Raw genomic sequence first — 15,186 nt, forward strand, 5'->3', positions numbered from 1 at the left:
TTTTTTTTTTTAAGATTTCGCTGAAGATCGTGTTAGTCAACGAACTGGTAAAGTCGGTCGTTGAAATTGAACGAAAGTGTTTAGTGGAATTAACCGGAGGACCGAAATAGTTGAATTTTGGCTTGTGTATAGAAAAGATGTTTCGTCCAAATGTACGAGATATGAATTACGTTTACATTGTTTAGTCGAATTATAGGAATTGTGTTTGAAACGTAGGAACGATCCATTATCATTTTCTTGTAGATATTTACAGCTGTAATTACAGAATATCATTTCAGTTATCCGATGATTCTTATAACTGCGTACCATTCACTCGTTTATCTTTTGTAAAACGATATTGGCCATCGTCTTATAGTTTATATTTTTTAATATTATTATCGTAATATTTATCATGCGAAACGTAACGATGCGAGAAAGGTTTAGACACGCATTCCCAAGATTTCTGTAAATACTAGAAACTTTGTAAATTTTGTAAAGTAACGATATTTTAATGGATAAATCGTTAACTCGATATTGTATTATAAAGGCGCACCAAGTTACGTACTTATAATTTATTGTATTATAAATATTACTGCGCTCTTTGAGACTGAAACTGCATGTGTTGAAAAATATAATTATTTTATACATTCTCGTAGTTTTCGAATATCCTTCCCTCGCCAATTTCGTTAAGCGAAGTCTTACAATTCGAAGTCTTATAAGAGGACCTCGCAAGTTTAGCTTAAACTCGAAACTCCAAAGAGACTTCGATGTTCTCTTCGAGGCGTAGTAGAACATTTTTTCGCCTCTATAAACGTCTACTCTTCGAACGTTCCTTACTCGACTGTTTTAAGAGTCGCGCAATGGAATAAAGTTTCCTTGTAATTGCTTGAATCGGGTTTAATTTCGTTGAACGAACAAAGTTGTATCATAAGGGATGAAAAGTATATTCGGGGCGAAAGAAAAACAGCATCGTCATCGGTGGTCTGGTCGTCATACGAAACCCACGCGACGCGTCGGTGCCCGGTTTCATTGCAATTTGAGAACCTGCAGCCTCCTTTCTTTAACGATGACTCTTCTTTTTTATTTATCTTTTCGCTCTTTTCACCTTCGATTCTTTGCTATCGTCATCGCACTTTGCTCCATTTCTTTCCACTACTGTTTTCCACGTAAAAGCATTTAATTATTAGATAGATAGCCAAGGACGATCACATCTTTTGCGAAGAGCAATAGAATAATTCACCTACGTGCTTTTAATTCGCTGGAGAAGAATTGCTTTCGTTGCCTAGAGAAACGAAAATCTCGTTTACCTTTACCATTTCTTTTACCATTTTATGCCCAACGTTTGATATTTTGGGGAAAAATATGGGCGCGCGACCAGCATCCGTATAAACATTGTCTAGCATGTTCGACGTCGAATAAACTATAATTAACACGGTGCAGAGAGAAGAAGGATGGAACATGACATCATCCTGGTGATTAGCACTACATATTTGGTTAGCGTAAACGTTAGAAGGGCGATGTTGCGTGAACCCTCGTTGTACGGAAACTGGAAAATTTGTCGAACATGAGTATACAAACAACGCGTATTTTCTTTTTACCTAAAAAGTAGAAAGATACACGAAACGGTGGTAAAATACACTGTGCTCGAAAGGACCTTAATATAACGCTTTTATCGTGTAACAGCTTCTTCTCGTTGACGTTTTTCTTCGTCAGATAGTACTACGAGGTTTAAAGAAATTGAAATATTTATAAGCACTGCATTTTGTATTTACTTTTATCACTCTGACTGTTTCTATTTCCTCCCTCTCCTTCGTCCTTGATGGATGAAAATTTACATTTGTATCGCATTTGTACAATTCTCACTGCAAATGTTCGATACAGTTCCGAAAGCGAAGAACTTCATTAAGTCTTTCGTAAAAACGTGAAAAAAGAAGAATCGTTTTACGATTGGATTATCGAACGATACGTAAAGATCCCATAAAAATTCGAATGGATGTCGCGTGGCGATGTTGACTTGTCTCGCGAGGCCCTTCTCGTACACGTTCTCATGCCAGCGGACGAGGATTCGTACTCTCGAGGGCCGGCTTCCTCGAGATTCCTCGGAAACTTGATAAAAATCGCGCGACATCTTCCTTGGCGGTTAGGGGTTGGGGTATCCTCGGTCAGGCCTTCGTAAAGAAAAAAAATGAAGCTCACGAATAAAAGAAAGGAAGGAATCTCTTAGACGAGAGAACGTAAATATTGTTCAAAGCAATTAATTCTCCGGCAGACTACCACCTTCGCTTTGTCAGAAGGGTTTGCCTTGACAAAGAAGAGGAAGCTGGAACCGCCAGCAGTGACCAGTGGCCACTGTCATCAAAATACTCGATGGGGTTGGGGAGGAAGCTGACTGAGGTAAAGGGAAGGGGTAAAACGGAGGATAAAAGACAAACGCCGCCGCGTTGTCGTTGTCTGATCGTGGAGATTGCTTTATTTGAGTACATTTAGCGTAGAGATCTCGAAACCCTGCCGAATATTTTGTCGTAGCCGCTACCACATGCAACCACCCGTCTTTGCCAAGGAAGCCGAGCCAGAGGCGTAACGCATTAAGCATTAAAATAATGTAATCTGCCGGCTGAAATCAGGCGATAAATATAATCGGCCGGCGGAAATTTGTCGAGTGACGAGCACTCCGCTGTGTATATTCGCTGCACCGGTGTGTACCTTCGCTGTATCAAGATTAATTACACGTATTCTCCAACTATGGAGAAAGGCAGTATGTATCAAATCAACTCTCGACAAATTGAGACGAAATTTTACTACCGAACCTGCGCTGTCAAGCGTCACATTTTACATCTTTTTATATATCATAGGAATTCTATATCTATATTTAATCTAGGAATTTAATTTATTTATATTTAATTTAATGGTATTATAAAATTCAAGTTTATCGATATTACAGAGGGAGAAACATAATCTACTTATATTTCTATTCGATGAAATCAGAATTGAGACACAAAAATGAAGCAAGCTTCGTGCTTATAGACACAAACGCATGGCTGTTTATGCTATTCGCCATACGAAAATCGCGTCGAATATAAACTGGTGCGCATAAATCAATGACGTCCCATCAGCGACAGTCGCTTCAACTCATTCGCGTGACAAACTTGTGCAACTCAGTCCATACGTCCAATATAAGAGTTGCAGATGCATGATTTATTCAGGAGATCGGTCCTCTTTACAAGGCAATATCAAAATATTCATCGGTTTACAATGAGAGGTAAAGCTGCATATATGAATTCGAAAGGCAAAGAAAGAGTAAGAGACAAGCACCAGTCGAGAAAATAAATATGAAATCAAATTTCCTGAAATCGAGGAAAGAAAATTTAATGTAATCACAAATTGCATATTATCTTTCAAATTTTAGCCTATTGTTAGATGTACAATTTCTCATGGATCCGAAGGAGGATCAATGTTAACAATAAGCCGAATTGTTCGATAAGAAGAGGATCGTATTGGAATATTTCTGTTATATTCTTGAAAGGTGTCGATACAATATCTGTTTAATGTTTCGAACCTTGGTGCGTGCTCTCGCGAATGCTTCCGGATTATAAGCGCAGGTAAAAGGTGTGGTCGATCCTGCTGGATGCAACGAAAAACACGACCGCCCATTGTGAGGGATTCGATGATCCTGCGAGCTTGACGTCCAGCTCGTAAATCGGTAAAAGATCCCCTACCTGTGATCAGGATGTCGGAATAAGAACAGGCTATCTGCTATATTACGTTTCTGACTTTTCCCAAGTTGTTTTCCAAGACACATTCTTCTTACATATTCCATTGCTAAAACGCGCACACACGTGTATATATTTATATGTATATGTATATACTGGTAACAATTTTTCTTCTTTGAAATATCTTTAGAAAGCTCGTTGCTTTGTCGTGATATTTTTACACCTTTAAAGGGTTAAAACAGTCTATCATAAAGTGTATCGTTTATGTTTTTCTTGCCAGTCTCATTTCTTTTTCAAAAGATTACTTGTTTTTAGACTGCAGATATTTTTGACGTTTGGATAGATTTTATAAAAAATGAATAACAAGGTGAGACTTGAAAATTTGTTTTTAGATTTTAATTGTATATTATCATTTCGCGTTACTAAAAAAACAGAAAACGAAAACTCTTCAGTTGCAGGAAGAAAACAGATATCCCATGATCTGGGTCGGCTTAAACTCGTTATAAATCAAAACTCTTCCCAAGGTAGTCCTATTCTTGAGCGGCACGATAGCACAATGGCAACGGCACACAATCACAGAGAACGAAACGAAATGCGCTCGCTCAACCGATTTGTTTGTTCGACCGCCTCGTGATCGAGTGAAATCCGCTTAATGCGATCGAAGAGTTTTCGCGTTCGTGAGAGGTATCACGGGTATGAAAACACGTGAAAGGATCGTTCGAAGCTCCGAAGCGGGTGCGAGGGTTAAACAGAAAACAGGACGGGAAAGTTAAAAAGGGAGGGCAAGGGAAAGAAAAGGGGCAGCGTTGGACGCACACGACACGAGCTTACTTTTAGTTTCTGTGCACCACTCGAAACTACCCCAGGGGTATTAATTTCGTTTTATCAAACAACGATAATACTTGGAACGACCCTCCGTTTTTGTTTGCTCTTACTCTTCAATTACGCGCGATACGTATACGTTTGAGTTTTTAAGATGGTGAAAGTTCTCATAGGAAAAAGTATTTTATTTGTTCGGGGTTGCTGCGAGTTAGATTAAATCCGACGGTAATTAATTACCACTTTATGCGTATCTTGCTTGAAATTAATTTATAGTATAGATTACTTTACGAATAGAGAGTTACAAGTAACGTTGCCTAATAGGCTTAAAGGGAAACATAATGTCGAGCATTTTTTAAATAGGTGAATATTGCAGGAAATAAATTTAACGAATAATATTTACCAAAAGTTACTTGTTTTTTTAAATATATTTAATTACACATTTATACGAACAAATTTTTTATATTTTTGTTCCTTCTATCTAATACACTGTGACGTAGCAATTCTGGTATAATTTCGTTGCTATGATTTTATATAAATGGGTTAATGTTACGATGCTTTATAACATTTAAATCTTGTCTAACGTATACTGTACTTTTAGTACTATGACTATCCATCAACGGTATTTAATACAGGCTACTATTCGAATGATCAACTATTTAAACGTTCTATTATCACTAACACCGTATATTTTCTTTATTAGTTTCACGTGATACTGTTATTACATGTGTTATCATTTTCTGTATAATACTATGGAAAAGAAGACATAACTATTGACACGAAATAAGCGATACTTTAAAAGTTAGAAGGCAGTAAAAGTGTCGCAAAAGTTGAAACTTGATTTGAATTATTTATGGTACTGTAAAATAATCGCTATGAGAAAGGATGACTATCCTATCCGAAAAATTCTTTTCTTCAAACAATCGTTTGTCTTCCTACTAATTGGAAAATTAAATTTAGAAGCCACGATTATTCATTTTTCTTACTTCTCCCTACACTTTCCTGTTTGGAAGTCTTCTCACGATCGCTGGATTCCCAGCACTTGTCAAAATCGTTTCGAACGTCGATTAACAAACTTTGTCTGCACAATTTCGAAATAGTGCTCATATTCTCCTCCTGTATATCCTTGCCGCGTATCAATCGTGTAAATTTAAATTTGTTAACAATTTTTGCAAACGATCCTAAGGGCTGTTGCTGCTTCGAGATCGACCTTGGAAGAGACTCACATCCACGACTAGCTTCCGTGAGACGCACGAAAGTATCCGGATCAACGTTTATCATTCCGGCACTGGCAGATTTTACACGATCAGGACGAGAAACTGGACTGTTCGACAACTCATTCGCATTGTATTCGTTTATAAATTGTTCAACCTTTTTCTCATTCGTTGCTTCCTCTTGTGCACCACGATTGTCTGATGCCTCGTTCGACAATGAGTTCAGCGTATGATTTACATCCGATACACTTTTGTTCGTCACCTTCTCTTGATTTTCCGAGATCTGTTCGTAATGATGAGGAAACGTTCTCGAAGAAACTTGATGTTTGGTCGATGGAGATTCTAGCACGGAATGACAAAGCGGACCACCGCGACGCGACAAGAAATCTTCCTTCGCACGACGTACCCTTAACGAGTGCGATTCCAGAGACGTATCTTCGGAAATCGTGTTCGTTCGACCGTCTCTTCTCGCTACCACGTTGGACAGAATCGTCAATTTATGAATAAGATCGGAAGACTGCGGATCGAATTTCGAGGAAGACGCATCTTTGATCTTCTCGTCAACCTGGGTCTTCAAACTGGGCAAGCTAATTCCGAAAGAGGCTTGATTTTGCTGTTCGCCTGGCTTTGCTTGCACCGAGACGTCTGTTCGTTGACTCTTCTGTACGGCGGCTTGTTTAGACTCGCCATTTCTTCCTGGCAATTCGGTCGACGAAGCTCTATCTCGCTTCGTTTCTCTTGGAAACACGTTGCTTTCGCTGATCGACGATTTTCTCGAGCTCTCCACGGATTTGCATCGTTCGAAGGTTGGTTTCTCGATAGATGCCCGTTCCTCCTTGCCATTTCCTTCGACCTTCGTTTCCTTGGCTTCGCGATCCTTCGAGGATGGGCGAAGAGGCCAAGGCAACGAAAGGGACATCCTCAAAAGTGCATCTTGACGAGTTACTTTAGGGGATCCTGATCTGGATTTGCTTTTGCTTTTCCTTGTAAATACCTGATCGTTCTCGGAAGTGTCCTCCTTTTTAGCCGAATGCTCTTCCGAGCGTCGAAACGGAGAGAATATTATACGTTTCGTCCTAATGAAAACGTTTCGTGTCGGTGAGCTGGAAACTTGCTTTTTAACATTCGCTTCTTGATTAGTTGGAACGTAATGATCGCTGCTTGATCGACGACTGCTCTCGGAATTCTCAGTTGTAGCACGTTCCACCGGTGTTTTCGAGGATTTTGTTTTTTCGACGCAGCCTGTACTAGCTGTGGGCACGACTATCTTGTTCAAAGTTTCCTCATTGATGATGATTCTCTCGAAACAACGTTCCTCGCGGCTTGGCGCGACCGTGTAAGCAGTTGTTTCGATGGTCGGTTCGCGACGACATTCGCGTGTACAAGAATTTGTACTCGATGACTGTGAAGACGTCGAAACATTTTCGATATTACGATACTCTCGCCATTTTTTTCTCTCGACCGATCGTGCGTTCGTTGTAGCGTCTATCGAACAATCTTGTTTCTCACGGTTTGAATACTCGACGAATGATTTGGTGGATTTATAGTTGTTTAAGTGTAATTTCGTTTCTGATGTATCATGACCGATATCTAATTCTTCCTCGACTATACCATAATTTTCTTCGATTTTCTTTAAACTGTCGTCCCTCCGATTGGCGTAAAAAAGATCTACTTCACGCGTGGTAGGCTTGACTTCATCTAAGAGTAATTATGATATTTTTATTTCTGATTCGAACCTTTTTACCACGCTTACAGAATTTCTTAAAATACGAGACACGAATAAATTGCGCATTAAATTACAAATGTTAATTATTGTATTTATTAACTAATTAGAACGTACCTAATTCACAAGCGTTCGGTGTTTTTGGTAAACTTAAGGTCGTTTCTTTTTTACAATTCGCCATTGACTGCATATTCGTTAAAGAGCAACGAGAAGGATCGCTGGTTGCCAGGATTATTTCCTCGTATTCGTTGTTGGGCTTATTCGTTGTTTCAGCACCGTCTTTTCCACTATTGCCGCTCTCATCCTTTCCTACCGCTTGGTTATCAGATCGTTGCTCGTGCTCCTTTTCGCTCGATAACTCCTGGTTGTACCGACAGGTCGATACTTTTGATTGCGCTATGATAAAACTTTATTCTGAAGACAATGATCTTTCTTTCGTCGTTACTTTCATTTTTTTACTTTCCCTTGAAGAATCGGTTCGAACATTAGAAACAAACTAAGATTTTTTAAACAAATTAATCTTCGAGCTTTCACATTAAATTTTCTCTAAGTTGTATTTACACATTTGTCACCAATTGTAAGGAAAACAAGTAACAAAATAAAATAAAAAATATTTTGAAGGCAGAATGATAAACTGCGCTATAAAATTTCACAAAATCTACCATTGTTTCTTTTATGCCTGCACCAAAAATAGAACGATTTCCAAGATTCCATTCACGGATAGTTTTGTTTTCGTTCGTTTCTAGAACGGAAAACAAGGTATTCTTTACTTGGCTTTCGTCATAAACCTCAGAACCTATCAGAAGCTTCGTTAATTACCTTATTAAACTTACCATCAGATACATGCTTCTCCACGTCTCTTCCAATTGCTTCTTCATCGACGGATGATGTTACAGGAACATCTTCTCTAAAAATGGAAAAAATTTGTGAAGGTGTAATTCATTTCTTCATACAGTAGGTTCTTGCAGAACAAACGTTGATTTCATATACCTTTCGAAATTAACGCGACTTTGATCTTCTATTTTCTTTTCTTCTTTTATAACGTTAGATTCTGTATCCTCATCTGTCGAACAAATCGAACTACTTGATTTGACAGAATCTTTGTCCAACTCTTCTTTAATACCAGACATCTGCTTTTTACTCGTTGAACTTGTGGAGAACCAATGCTCTGACTCTTCATTGTTCGGGCAGATCGTTTCATTATTCCAAGATTTCGTCATTTCAGATTGTTCCAGACTCAGACTGTCTTCGCTCGAGAAACTTTTCCTTTGATTCCACTTGTTAGATTTCCAAAGATTGTGATCAGAATTTTCCTCGATCTCGATCAAAAATACCGGGGATGGTTCGTGACTGGAAGTGACTGTACCGAGTGGTACGGCGATACTAGTGGTTTCGCTCGCTGCAACCGAGTATACCGGTGTTTGATGAGGTTGCACCCTCTCCAGGGGACTTGCGGTTTCCTCGATAACGTCTTCGATGTCTACGATCATCGCCTCCGGTTCGGAGTCATCCATTATATCTTCGGCTACGTCCTCTGTTCTCCGAGAATCGACTGAGAAAATGAAATTTTGAAATTATAAACGAGGATATTAACAGGCTACGCCTGTTTTCACACTAGAATTACCAATGACAAGTATATAAAAATATTCATGCATATGAACGTAACGTAAAGGAAAATCTTTATTCGCATACTTCACCAAAAATCATTCGAATTCCTAAAAATGCACCGCCATAAATTTATAAAATTTCTGTGAATAATTATAAATTGTACATTTTGATTACTTTGGTAGTTCTAGTGTTAACACGGCTGTTGAAACGAAACAACTATAAATGATAATACTTACTAGTATCTGGCAAGATATCGACGCGATCCAAATCTTTCAATCTATTCGTGAGATGATCCAATGACTGTAAGCTGTTCGAACGACGTACAAAAAATGCAGTTTGATCAGTTTTCTCGATCATGGCGCCGACAGATTTCGATCTCTTCAAACAGCCGCCTTTCAACAATACCGGTTCGTTGCTTCTAGCTTCTAAATAATTACCTATTCAAACGATCATGTGGAGAAAACTGTTCTATCTGTGATTGATGAATTAAAATCTTACTTGTGGCTGAATTCGTTGATGTTTCGATAGTCGATCGTCTCAGAGAAGGTATATAACCGGGTCCTAGGAGGCGGAAGGTCGAGGATGTGGGCGATATTCCACGATACCGTTCCCAATCGTATAGTTTTCTTGTGAATTCTCGTGAAATACCTTCGAATCGGTAGGATCCGACAGACGTTCGTACGAAAACTTCGTTGCTATCGTTTAGACTCTGCGTTCCATCGGCATATGATCTTAAATAAAATATACACATTAGTAAGATGCGTGTCAATGCCAGGCTGTTCGATTTCGTGTGAACATGAAAATTAGTAGATTTACAAATTTTTGTGAATATTTCTTCAATTATTGGTATTACTGTTATTATTTTTAATTGGAATGTTAGAAGAAAAGAGTAGAGTAGAATTTCTATTTACGGTTAGTTCACTGTTAATGTCAATCTTAATAAATAAAACATGTATTTGCGTTATACCTTGAATCTGCATCAAAACACTCTTCCAACTGTTGAGCGTCACACCCCCGTCTCTCTTTAATCGTATTATTATTAAAAAATGATAGTAACCTTTCTAGAACGAAAAATTCGGTTTCATCTATCCCAGACGCGATTCTATGTTGATGCGATTTCGATCGTATCGAGTATTGGGAATCAGTATTGCCAGTCTCGTTCGTTCTCTTCGAATTTTCTATTTTTCGTGGAAAATCATCGCAGATCTGAGACTTCCCGTCGTTAGCGATGTCACCACATTCACTGTTAACTTGCGGGGTTGCGATCTCTCTATTTCTGTGCTCAGTTTTCGAAGGAGATCTCCAAAGTTGCCAGTCGGTCAAACGACGTCGTTTGATCCTCTGTTGTTCGAAAGGAGCACTTCCTCGTCGTACTTTCTTTGCGCGTTTCCAGTCCTGCAGCTTCTTCCTAAATTCAGGAGCTAATCTTTCTTCAGATAATAAACTTTCACGGGGACTTGGCAAACTGGGTGAAATTTCACGAACTTCTTTCGTGGCAACGCGAGGTGGAAGATTTTTTAAACGTTCCCATTCGATCAGTTTTTGGTGGAATTCGGTTCCCAGTTTTTCCCTAAGAGCTCGGTAATCTCGTTGTGTGCCCACTTGCGCGTTCGACGGTGTTGCCTTCTCGACATTTTCCACGCTGTCGTTATGACTACAGCCGATTGATGCTTCCAGTCCTGGTGAGTAAGAAAAAGAATTGTTATCGACGTTGAATTTTAGTGCAAACAATCATAGAAGTGCTCGTTAATTAATTAATTGATGAAAAACAACATTTATCTGACCCTAGTGATTCGTTGATTGGCAAAAGTTTATAATAAATTGTTCTCTACCAATCTCGTCAAATATAAATAAAGCAATACTTTGTATTATTACTGTTTATATCGATTATCAGAACTACTACGAACTTTTCGATCGTTCCAATATAAAAAATCGTCTTCTTTTGTCGCACGGAGATCGGCTGTTTGATTACTTTCTATTTGTGAATTTGGCATGTTGGTCGCAAAATTTATTGTCCCTGTCATTCGTAGAATCCATACCAATATCATCAAATATTCTGTACAGGGTAAGCAATGCAGCAAGACACTATGTAAAAGACCGCAAGACGTTAAAAAGGAAACGATATTATCGAAATGTAAAAAATATCAAGAGGATCTTGCTAAATGCCCAAAAATATCTAAGGAACAGCGATGTTGTAAGAAACTGTTTGCAAAACCTCCGCCAAAAGTAATAAATGCGTACGTTATTCTATCACATTAACACAATGATCCTCGACAACGATTTGTAACTTACATTTCAGTGCAAAGAAAGAAGCGTCGTGGATGTTTATCAGAAAGCGTATGAGAATGTTACGAAACAGTCCAACGCTATCTTGAATAACATTCAAAACGAATCAAAATCTATGTTCGTCCAGTTAACGAAAGACATAGAACTGTCGAAAAATAACGAGCAGGTATTGGTGAGTGGAATTTTGCACGACATTAAGAAAACGCTTCAGAAGTTGCTCGCGGTGGATCCATCGTTTGGTTCTATGAAACGCAAATCTGCTATGTCGCTGAATCACGAGGTTCGCCAGGCTTTCGAGAACGTGGAATACGATGTCGTACCCCGAATAAAACGAATAAAAGTAAATATCGAGTGTTTAGAGCGCGACGTATTGGTTTGCATCGATCGTGCCAAATCTCTGATACTCTCCTGTCGCAAATGCAAAACTCCGCAAGCGTTGGCCAAATGCATCGAAGAAAACGCAGTCTACGCGGAGAAGATATTAGACAAAACGTCTCAGAACGCGCAAACTGGTTTGGATAAAATCGAATCGTTGCAACGTGGAATTTTGGAATATCACAAGGCGTCGTTAACGAATGTTTCGCAAACGTGTCGCAAAAAGGGCGAAGCATTTTTGGAACACCTAAACAATTGTGTCACTGCTGCTAAAAACGAACAGAAACGGCGATCATCGTGAAGCTGGTCCTCTTAGAAAGAAATATCATTGTATGAATAGGTAAATTATTAAATTACCGTCTTGAAAAAGCATCTGTCTGGAAACGACGTTGATGAAATTCGATGAGATGCTTGAAGTTGAATTCGTTAGAAACGCTCGTCTGACTTTGTTCCATTTGGAGTCTGATCTCTGTGCTTTTGACGGAAGAATCGCTGATTCTCCACCATATGATCGCTGTTACATTATAATAAAAACGTGTGAAGTTTAAAAAGTTAATTAATCAAAATTAACTAAATCAATAATTAAGGTAAATAATTCGTGGACAAAATGTATCTTCGAAATATAAGAAGGGATTAATTTTTCATTTATAAAGAAAGACAATATTAACCTGCCGTTTAAAATCCTTGTTTATAGACAGGTCTCGGTATGTCTTCCTGGGCTGTGGAGAATTTCCGGCAGAGGTGTTTGTATTAAAAAAGAGTGGTGAGTTTGATTCCGGGGAAGATATGTATCTGTTGTCCTCATCGTGTGAAGGTATCGTAATAGTTAAAGTTGGCGTTGATCTCTTTGATGTCGATTCCGTATCTTTTTCGTCTATTTTATTCGACGATAACGTCGCGTGATCGTTATCCGATGTAATCCGAATTAATGGTTTTCCTTGTCCGATCTAGTTTTGTATAAAAATTTTATTTTGATAATAGAAAGATTTATATCGAGTAAATATTTTATAGAAAAGCGAATCATGATTTAAACTATATTATACTTTCGTATCTGTCGTTATCAATACGATAACAGCTAATGATTTTTGTTCGAGTAAAATTCATTTGTGAGAATTGATGTACGAGAGTAAATTTTACGTTCGTAAATGCATATATCGCAAAGACAAAGTGCGTGGAAAATAAAAGTTAGCGGATATTTAGCTAATTAAACTGCATCCAAATGTGTAAAGATAATAGACAATAAAATATAATTTAATAAATGACAATAACATTTTATTTACCTCATTTGTTAGACCCGTTTCATTAACTTGCAAAGTGTCCAGTATAAGGATATTATCATCGAGAGATTTGCTATGCCAATTTCCATAATCTGCCTTTTTATTAGGTTTTCTCTTTAAGGATTGGTAATCTAAATGATTTAAAGCACTTTTCTGCGAACCTACAAAAATTTAACGAATTACGAAAAAACATGAACATACGATCATCTATCAAGACCGAGTTTCAAAATTTGTCTGAGTGATTTAGTTACAAATGATCCTCACGTCTTTCATTTAAATGATTAATTTGCAAAAAGATAATATTCGACAAACCGTAATGGCAAAAATATTTGTAACGAATACATATATATGTAAACAAAAGTTTACGAATTTCGTACAATCATAAAATCCTTCGTTGAACGAAGATGGAGATGAAGTTCCACCAAAGAGCGTGCCTGTGTTACAAGGTTCGTTAACGGGTGACGAAGTGGCCGTATTGTTCGATTCCTTAACTTCAACATCTGGATTTCTGTGATATTTAGTCGTTGGAGTGGAGGGAGAGGCGGTGGTCGTCGATGACGTACTCGTTGTCATCGATGGATCTATTACTTCCGTGTCGTTCGTATAAGCCCTTTCCCACTTGAAAGCAGCTTTAACCCTGGTCCACTTTGAAACTTTCGGTGCGCTCCCAGAAATTTCATCTGTCGACGTTTGCTTGTCGATGTCGAATTTATTTCTCGTTTGTCTCGACGAGGACGATCGAATATTCCGCTTTTGAAATGGCGAATCTCTGCAATTCGATAACATAGCGTCTAACAAGGATTCTGCGAATCCAGTATCCTCCTCGCAAACGTTGATCGTCGCGTCCTTGTCTCGCTCGAAAGCATTTTCCAACTTCTGATTGGCATTACGGAGTACTTTCAGCCGCTCTAAATTCCTGACGCGTCTAAAAAATTTGGAATTGCGATCCCTGAGCTCGAGAATTTCCTCGGCGAAAGCATACAGACGATCCAACTGCTCGAAGGCGTCTTCCGCGTAAAGACTTGAAATAGCCATTGCAGACATAGCAGAATTTCTCGAAGGACACTCCGAGGTTTGACCTTCGAACGGCAACGTCCCGAAATCCGTCAAGTAAGCGATTATGTCTTCGTCTTCATCGACGTTTCGACTCTGTCCTACTTCCGCCTGATTTCGTGTATTTTGCAGACGCCATAGGCTCGCCCATGGATCCGGTGGAGGTACAGGTAAATCACTCTCATCCACTTTGTGTTTGGCTTTGAATGTCTTTTGTTCGTTAACGCGGCTCGTGCATGGTCGACCGATATTTCTTTCGGTCTTTTGACCACTGTGATCAGTAAACTTCTCATTATCCACCATTTGGCTAGTTTTATCTAATACGTTTACCAACGCGTTTTACATGTGCGTTTTACGCTGTTCGCTCTCTCTCTCTCTCTCTCTCTCTCTCTCTCTTTCTCTTTCTCGAGTTTGTCAATTGAATTATTAATATTCTAAATATATCTGAGTAATCTAATTTTAGAATACATCTTTTTTCATGGACATTATAGGCGTAGCACCGAATCGAATTTAGACACCTCTGGTAACAAAGTTTGGCATATTTAGAAATTGTAACATTTATTTAATTTGAAATTAACACAATACAGAATGACAGTCACTGCTGAAGTATTTAACTATAATGTCTTTTATCTTCGAAGCTGAAGTCAAGGTAACGGGGACGAACAATGAACAGCACCAAATTTTGTATCACTCTTTCGTTACACATCAGTAACAATTTACTTGTTTGATCCTCTATCGTTGATCCAACACGAAGTAAGCACACGACCGATGGTATTTTACCGTACGTTTAATTATTAATGAAACCGATGTTATTACGAATATTCGTGTTAAGGGATATCGCTAGGTCTTGCGGCGAATATCTCGAAGGTTCGCGGTGGGAATGCATTTTTTACGTTTGGCGGCGTCAAGAGAGCCGCGGAAGAAGCGGCCTGAAATCGCAACAACGTCCTCGCGTGATTATTTTCGGTAGCGAGCATTCGGCATTCGTATTTACAACGAATACAAGAGCGTATTCGTGACGATGAGGCTTTCCACCACGTTCGAAGAGCATGCGCGAGAGCATGTCCACGATAACCACGTAAAAGAGACGGTCTTCCTGTTCTCGTCGAAAATAGACGGTGGAAAGACTATGGCGTATACTC

General features: G+C 38.8%; 2 protein-coding genes across 5 annotated transcripts; one reads left to right on the forward strand and one right to left on the reverse strand.

Annotated features, from left to right (window-relative positions):
- Positions 1-4,925: 4,925 nt before the first annotated feature.
- On the reverse strand, positions 4,926-15,186 carry LOC117238629. Of its 4 annotated transcripts, none has more exons than XM_033503685.1 (12): positions 13,369-15,186; positions 12,995-13,152; positions 12,383-12,661; positions 12,072-12,228; positions 10,021-10,732; positions 9,552-9,784; positions 9,290-9,478; positions 8,436-8,997; positions 8,279-8,352; positions 8,108-8,187; positions 7,563-7,806; positions 4,926-7,420 (listed from the first exon to the last, which is right to left on the reverse strand). In XM_033503685.1, exons 1-12 carry the CDS (start codon positions 14,345-14,347, stop codon positions 5,478-5,480), a joined length of 5,610 nt encoding a protein of 1,869 aa, XP_033359576.1. In that variant the 5' UTR covers positions 14,348-15,186; the 3' UTR covers positions 4,926-5,477. The 4 variants fall into 4 exon arrangements, with proteins under 4 accessions (XP_033359576.1, XP_033359575.1, XP_033359578.1 ...); XM_033503684.1 differs by having other exon boundaries at positions 9,290-9,490; positions 13,369-15,184; XM_033503687.1 differs by lacking the exon at positions 8,108-8,187 and having other exon boundaries at positions 7,563-7,841; positions 13,369-15,184.
- LOC117238634 lies at positions 11,031-12,077 on the forward strand. Its single transcript, XM_033503707.1, has 2 exons — positions 11,031-11,279; positions 11,353-12,077. The coding sequence occupies exons 1-2, from the start codon at positions 11,046-11,048 to the stop codon at positions 12,013-12,015; spliced, it is 897 nt and encodes a 298-aa protein (XP_033359598.1). The 5' UTR covers positions 11,031-11,045; the 3' UTR covers positions 12,016-12,077.

This window comes from Bombus vosnesenskii, unplaced genomic scaffold (assembly GCF_011952255.1).
Source record: "Bombus vosnesenskii isolate JDL3184/JDL3185 unplaced genomic scaffold, Bvos_JDL3184-5_v1.1 scf7180000013579, whole genome shotgun sequence".
NCBI classification, from domain to species: Eukaryota; Metazoa; Arthropoda; class Insecta; order Hymenoptera; family Apidae; genus Bombus; species Bombus vosnesenskii.